This window comes from Psammomys obesus, unplaced genomic scaffold, assembly GCF_907164565.1.
Source record: "Psammomys obesus unplaced genomic scaffold, mPsaObe1.curated_primary_1811, whole genome shotgun sequence".
Lineage (NCBI taxonomy): Eukaryota > Metazoa > Chordata > Mammalia > Rodentia > Muridae > Psammomys > Psammomys obesus.
This window is the reverse complement of record NW_026585504.1, coordinates 25,616,987-25,625,286: the sequence shown is the minus strand read 5'-3', so window position 1 is coordinate 25,625,286 and position 8,300 is coordinate 25,616,987. Positions and strand designations below refer to the sequence as shown.

The 8,300-nt window shown below is 35.3% G+C and overlaps 1 protein-coding gene across 1 annotated transcript in view; it reads right to left on the bottom strand.

The window, feature by feature from the left end:
• The window catches only part of Mettl15 (methyltransferase 15, mitochondrial 12S rRNA N4-cytidine), a 187,268-nt gene that overhangs the window by 178,054 nt on the left and 914 nt on the right, over window positions 1-8,300 (bottom strand). The window contains exons 2-3 of the mRNA XM_055599252.1: window positions 6,805-6,989; window positions 3,004-3,290 (exon numbers count right to left, since the gene is read on the bottom strand). Coding sequence (XP_055455227.1) covers window positions 3,004-3,273 — 270 coding nt within the window. The 5' untranslated portion in view covers window positions 3,274-3,290; window positions 6,805-6,989. The remainder of the gene's footprint in view (window positions 1-3,003; window positions 3,291-6,804; window positions 6,990-8,300) is intronic.

The window sequence follows — 8,300 nt, the reverse complement described above, 5'->3', positions numbered from 1 at the left end:
TAGATAGATAGATAGATAGATAGATAGATAGATAGATAGATAGATAGTTAGATAAGGCAAGAATTCTGTGTGTTTGCGCATGTACTGTTCAAGCTAAATATAATTCTAGAAACCTTGCTCTGAAGAGTAATCAACATGTCTCACATATACTGGAAGAAGCAACATATGATCTTTTTTCCTTTATTGTTATTATTACTGTCCTGGCCTCAAACTCATAGAAATCCATTTGGCTCTATCTCTCAAGTGCTGGGATTAACAGAGTAAGCCACCACCCCTAGACTTACAAATGACTTTTAAAATGAAAGAACCAACTTAAAATATATATCACATGTGATATAATATATATTATCTATCTATCTATCTATCTATATATATGTATATAAAATTTCTGACATCAATACATAAAAAATATCAGTATTATAAGCTGACATTTGAAGAAATTTTAGTATTATAGTTTTTTATCTTTAATGAATGTAAAAATTTATCAAAAGATTATATTTTTCTTTCTGAATATTATATTGTCTAACATTTCTGTAATCTCCTTATAACTTCTTAAAGTATTCAGTACAAAATTTCATTTAATCCTGCCAACAAAACTATTAGTAAGACAGAGATGATGATTAATTTCAAGTCAAAGTGTCTCAAATATGATCAAGTATTAGTCTAGAAGTTTCTGTGAAGGTGATTTTAGAAAAATAGTAATATTTAAATTGACAGGCTCTAAGCAAAGCAAATTATGTTGAATAATATGAGAGAGAAAAGTTAGTAGAACAAAGAGTGATCTCCACAAAAATGAGAAGTAGTACACTTCTTTTGTACTCAAGTAGGTACTTCCCTTGGTCTCTAGCCTATCAGTCACCCCTGTAGATAAAGGGTTCTATAATGGGCATATGCCAATTCTCTAATACCTCTCTGTCTCTCTTCCATCCTCTCTCACTCCCTCCTTGTCTTCCTCTGGCATACACGCTCTCCCTCTCCCTCCAACACTCCATCCCCTACATTATATGAACATGCATACACAAAGACATCACACACTTTAGTCTTCCTATATCTGCCATTTCACCTTCCATAATTTCAGTCACATGAAAATGTTTTTCCAGATGTCAATGACTCATAAGTTTTAAATTGTTCAGCCAATAAGCAGAATGAGGAAACCTCATGCCAGCCTAAGATATGAATTATCATTCATATCTTACCCCATCTCAGATATGAATTATCCCATCTAAGATATGAATTATCTTTCTGTCCAGTGTTTTCACATTATATATGATATCTATTGTCAATTTATCAGCTGCCTTCATTATTGTGCTGTCTGGTATTAAGAAACCTTTGATGCACTAAAAAATGGTATGTAAATGCAAGAATTGTGATACTGGCAATTCAGACATACCAAAATAAAGGGAAAAAAATTAAGTGAAGAGGTTAAAGATCATGATTTAATAAAAGGAAAAAAAAAACTTGATTGCTGAAGTTGCTAAGGTCTATCGTAAGAATTATTACGTATAAACACTACATATATGTATATATAATAAATCTTCACTATCCATGTTTTCAAGCATTCCTGGAGTCTTGAAACAATCCTCTGCAAAAACATGGCATTATTACACACACAGAAAGACAGCCTTTCAGACACACACACACACACACACACACACACACACACACACACACACACAGCAAGGGAGAGAGAGAGAATTCACTAGGCATCTCATTTATCGTCCAAGGTTCACATGTTGGAAGCTTGTTCTCTCTTGTAGTAATATTGACAGGTCTTTACTCTTTCAACTACTGTCCTAGTAGGAGTGTTAGGGTTATTAAGGGGACTTCTCTCAGAAGGAAATGATGTACTTCTTACATGAGAGTTGCTATAAATGAGTAAAACTGACCTCTCCTCATGGTGTAGCTTCTGATTTCACCATGCAGTTTCTCTCTCACCTCCATGTGATCTCCATAATGCTATGCAACACCATAGGATACAGACAATTAAGTCTCCACTATAGCAACTGCCAATGTATTCTGATTCAGCCTCCAAAATTGAGCTACGAAAATATCTTTCCTTTACAAACCACCAAGCTTTGGGTATTTTATTATAGAATTAGGAACACACAGACACATATACATATACAAAATTAGTTTTGAATCTCTGGAGATTTCTGAATAACACAGGTACTGGAAATTTAGAGCTAAGAAAATAGGAACAGGAATTTAGATAATAATCTTGTCTCTAATCACTCCTAACAAGATTATAAAATTCTCAAGAAACTATTCTGGAATTGATTTTTCATATTCAACCTCTCTGCTCATGTAAACTATGCTGACAGTTGTGATTTGGTAGAACTAATCAACTCAGGTAAATGATTTCTTAGATTATAAACTGTCAATCATTAGAGCATTCTATCTATGGAAATATATAGAATGAGAACTGAAATCATACAGCCACATAAAACCTGGTACACAAATGTTCATAAAACTCCCATATACAATGACCACAAAATAGTTAATAACATAAACAGATCCAAAGACAAATACCTAAACAAAACACAGTATACCCAATGCCATGGAAAAACTTGGCAGTAAAAAGAGAACAGGGTAGGGCTGTGGTTGTAGCTCAGTGAGAGCGCAGTGCCTAATGTATGCAACACTCTGGATTTGATGCCCCAAACCACATGCATGCATGCATGCATGAATGCATACATATATACATAATATGGATAAAAATAAAAAAGCACAGGCTTCATGGGTAAATCTTTAAAACACATTAAGTAAAAGAATGTAAACACAAAACACACGTTAGGCAAATCCAAAGTAACATAAAATACCTTAGTGGTTTTCAAGGTCTTGAAAAAGTAAACAAGAGACTAATTGCCAATGGACATGAGGCTTATCCAGCTCCTAAAAAGTTCCTAAACAAAATGACAACGGTGACTACACAACCACATCAATACACTAAAGAATATTCAATTGTATATTTTTAAAAGGTGAATTTTTAGAAAATCAACTCACCTGCCCTTTTTGTGGGGTCAAGCAATGAACAACTTCATCCACCATTACTGGGATATGTAATTTAGCCATGACTCCAGAATCTTCCTCTTTGGAACTATGCGCCTTCTGGGTACCACACAGGACTGTCTCCTCCAGGGTTTCATATTCAGTATGCATTGCTGTTGTAGTGTGCATTGTTTGGGGACAGACACCCAAACTAAAAGCACCAGACTCCACAAAGCATGAAAACAATCCTATGTGCACTCTACAAAAATATGGATATCGAAGCATTCTGTAGGTCAAGAAATCTACAAGAGAAGATTAAAATACGATGAATTTTAGTTTCTAATTCTTTTAATGGTACAACACCTGGGATAAATATAATGAACATGAAATGTTTAATACACAAAGAAAAAATTAAGACTCATCATCATCTATGCAAGTGAAGATGACTGACTTCCTTACATGAAAGAAGAAACCCAAATGAACACACATACGTAAATGTAATTTCTCTGTGGGCATGGTGACTATAGCCAAATTCCAGAACTCAGAAAGCTAAGGCAGAAGGAATGACTGGGGAGGCCAACCTGAACTAGAAAAATGAATTAACTAACTAATTAAATAAATACAACTTTTTGGTGGCTTTATGAACTCTAAAACCATCAATTTTCAACCCTCATCAATGTGAAAATTAGCAACTCATTTTCTACAATATATTTTCAACTTAATTAGTTCTAAAGAGTAGAAACTTTAAAATATGTACTTAAAAAGTAAACTGGGTCTATGGTTATCATAGCCAGGGTTCATCCAGTCTTCTCTAAATGGTAAGCTAGACCACCCAAGGAAATGTAAACATTTAACTGTAGGTCCAGCTCATCCTTTATTTCATATTGTTTTATTTACTGTTCTCACAGTGCTAAATTAATATATTCAACTTAGCTTTGAAAAAATTGACCATGGAAATGAGTAAACACAGGAACCAGACAAGAAAACATAATCACTTTGTGAAAATCTTACAGATTTCCAAAATAGTCTCTGACAAGACTCCCTGGATCCCTGAAGTACACACCAAATTAAACTACCACTTAACAAACACTGGTCATGTTTTGGTACTCATTTTCCCCCCTTGCAGCCCTGAAGATCAAACCCAGCTTACTTGTACTACAAAAACAATCAAACCATAAGATACATATTTTCCCCCTATTTAATTGAGAAAAGTCTTGCTATGGAACCTAAGATAATCTCAAATTTGATTTCTACTTCAGCCTCCCAAATGCTGTAATTTAAGCCATACATCATAACACCTTGCTATATTTGGCCATTTCATAGTTGCCATTTTGGTTTGTTTGGTGTGTGTGTTTGGGTGTCTGTCTGTCTGTTTGTGTGTATGTATGAGTGTGTGTGGTGGGGGGTGCTTGCTGCTTTGTGTTAGACATTGTACCATAGGCCCATGTACACTAAGTTCACTCTCTACCTCTAAACTACAACCCAGAACCCCATTTTCTGAATGTGTGGCCTCCTGTGCCCTAAAACCAAGCACAAATAATACAGTCTTTTAATTTCTCAAACTTTCTTATTTTCTCCAATTTGAAATACTTCTAAATGCAGAGAGGAGGAAGAGATACTTACAGAAGCATGGTAACAGAAAAATTTTTGAAAGCATTTGTGTTTTTCCCAACTAGCTTCAGACAATGTTTATAATACTTCCATGGTAAATACCCAGTTGTCACTACAATTCCTTCCTCGTGGATTAAGAGTTATTTAAGAATAAGTCCTATGATTCCATATTCACAAAGTCAAATAACACTAAGTCCTTAACAAGTGTTTCAGTGGAGAGGAGAGGGAAAACACACAGATGAATGAATATATTTCAGACTTCACAAAATAAAGATTTTTAGCAATCCAGTCTGACTGCCCCCACTAAATCCACATTTTCAAAATACTTGAAGAAACAATTCCCATATAAATGTCTACCTTTTCTTTTGCAATAGAAACTTACTCATATGTATTGACTAAAACAGAATGGAATACAAAAGTATGTAAATATGTTATATAGGCAGAACATGAAGATTATGTTACCTTAAGGATAATACATCAAATTTGCTTTAGAAATAATCTGGTGGATTATGTGACGAGAAATAGTGAAAATGAAAATACAGAGTGGCAAAGGAACTAGAAATAAAACTCCAAAGAAAATTTCTAGATAAGCATCATCAAATTAAACAAATGTTAATTATTCTTTATGTTCTCCAGATAACTTACAAAAATTAAGCATAACTACCCTTTAACTTAAGGTATCTAAAATTTTTCAAAATAATAGTTAATTTTTATGCAGCTCTAAGTGCCAAAAATTCTAAGCAAAATCTTCCAGCCTCATTCAATCTTTTTCATAATTCTTGGAGCTAAGTATATTATTCCTATATCACACATCGAAGAAACTAAAAAGCTTGCCACATAGCCAGAGCCATAACTGTAACTATAATACAAGAGACCTATCTTTGGAGCCTGAAATTTTTATCTTCAGTGTTATAAACATAACCCAATGGAAATATTTACTGTTACCATACAATGTAATGGTACACTACATTGACTATGTAAATTAATGGAAACAGCCTCGTATACCTTTGCTTTGCTCCACTTAAAAGGAACAGTGTTGTGAGATCACCAATAAAAGGCACACAATGCACAAGGGAAAAGGATGGAATCTGGAATGTGTAAACAACCTACCCTCTATGTCCAGACAATTTTAATAACTTCATTTTATATTTGTGGGTACACATGAATGCAGGTACCCAGAGAAGCCAAAGGCGCTGTATTCCCAGAGCTGGCAGTGTTGAGCAGAATGTGGGTGCTGAAAACTGAACTCACGTCCTCAACAGTACACCTACTTAAACACTTCAGCCCCATGTCCAGATTTTTATTCTTTTTTGTTGTTGTTGTTGTTTTGTTTTTGTTTTTTGTTTTGTTTTTTTTTTGAAGTACTGCTGCCAATAAGAACTGCCAAACAACGGGGGAGGGGGAGATAAAGTAAATTCAAATGAACACAGAATTGTTTGCGCCAGCATTTTATTCTTAATTGTACTCAAATTTTATGCATCCATTTAACTATGTTCAAGAAAATATTTTTTTAAATTATGAACTAACTAGCTTGTAACCCAGGTAAACAAGGAGAAGGGGTCACAAACAAATGATTATTCCTAGTCCTCAGATTATTTGTAGTATCACACTTTGCTGGGATGATGTCCTATAAATTGAGTCCAAAGTGTAAAGGAAATTCCTACTTTTTAGACAAGTCTCCTACCAAAGAAACCAGATCTCTCTGAAATCGTGTAAGATTGTTTAATTTACTGCCAGCCAGTAAACCTAGCCTCTACAGCAGACTGGGCAAAGTTCCCTTAAACTGTGGAGACCACAAAATTGGCCAAGTTACTCTTTTAATGGTGAAAACAGAAATTGTTATCTATAAAGAGTACTTCTTTCGGACTGTTAACCCTGACTATGTTTAGTTTGCCCAGAGAGGAAATGTTACAAAAATAAATTTAAGACTAGAAATGCGACCTTGGGGCTGGAAGGAAGGCAGTGAAAAGTAGATAGGGGAGTGATGCACCCTTTAATCAAGTGATTCCAGCCTTTCCTGGGCAATTTTTAAAGGGAAGAGTGGGAACACTGGAGATCTTCAAAGTTAGGCGGACGAGCACACCGAGGGAGCTGGGGGAGGGGCTAGTTTCTTCTGCAGAGAGGGGAACCACACTTCCCACAAACCCTACACCAAAACAGCACCGTCTCTAACACAGAACTAGAAACTCGCCAACTTCTCCTCACCTGAGGAAAGAAGGGTCTTCAGTCAACCTCTAAGTTGGGCCAGCGGCGACGCTAAAACGCAGGAGAACCTGGATTTGCATACACTTAGGTCCGGGGTGGGGGAAACTTGTAAGAACGGACAGACGGGCCCTCCTCCGTCGGAGCAACTGAGGTCTGTCCGCCTTTCGTTCCGCTGCTCCCAGCACCTGCTGTGAAAGGGTATTGTGGGTCAAAGGGTTCCAAAAGATCTTCCTGGGAAAATATTTAATCTCACCATTGCCATTTTAAATTCATTTTTAAGGGTTTATTTTTAATGTTTTTTTGATGACTGACGCAAGTTTAAATGTAACTTTTATTTTTTTCTTCTGTCAACTAGAAAAATACATTACTTTTGTAATGGTTCCATACATCGTCCAATTTCTAACCAAAGTTGAAAATTTCAACTTTCTTTCAACGTTTGGGAAGTTATGGTTCTTTCCCCCTCCCCCTTTTTCATGTTGTTAAATACCACAATGTTCTCTTGTCCTGTTATTACTCCAGTCAAACTTATGAGTTGCCTGCTGCACAATAATGGGATTAATTGTATTATGAAACCTCTATTTTAATCAAATGTATGATTCCTCAAGAATATGGATCTCATAATTGGAAAACTACTATAAAACAAGTGCAAGGCAGAACCGAAATGAAATGGATAGTATTTGGATTAGCTTGGCTACACCTGTATCACTAAGAAACCTATACAATGTGGATGTCAAAAGCAAAACAAAAAGATGAAATTTACATGTCTACTTATTCATTTACCAATGGAATTTTTCAAGATGGCAAGATAAAACATATTTTAAAACTAGATTAAAATATCATTTTATAATCACTTGACATACAAAGTGCTTTTAAAACAAATGGCAGAATTTTGCATTGTTTTACAAAACAAATACTTCCATACAGAGGTTTTTTTCTGACACTTCAGTTTTCTCTCGATAAAATAAAAACATGATTATATCACATAGTCTGTTTTGAGAATAAAGTGGGGCAATGTGTGAAGGTTAGTAATATGCCTGAGACACAAAAAGTCAACTACTATATAGTAAGGGAATGTTTAAAATAAAATAAACTCTCGTCAATTTTATTGCCAAACCCAGTACCACACAAATAGTGATGCCATTAATTGGTACATATAATACACCTAGAAATAAGCAGCCACTTTGTTGATGCACTATCCAGGGCTCAGAAAAATTCGTAAACCACGAATGATACATAATTTTCAATGCTCCTGAGTTTTTTTTTCAATAAATGTAAAGATTGTCATAATCAATGGGTTTTCAGCACAAAATTCCACTAACAAAACTAGGCACTGCTAGGTGTGGTGGCCTACGCCTTTAATCCTTGCACTCTGGAGGCAGAGGCAGGCAGATCTCTGTGAATTCCAGGCCAGCTATTTCTACAAGCTCCAGGCTACCTAGCAAGACCTTGGATAGATAGATAGATAGATAGATAGATAGATAGATAGATAGATAGAT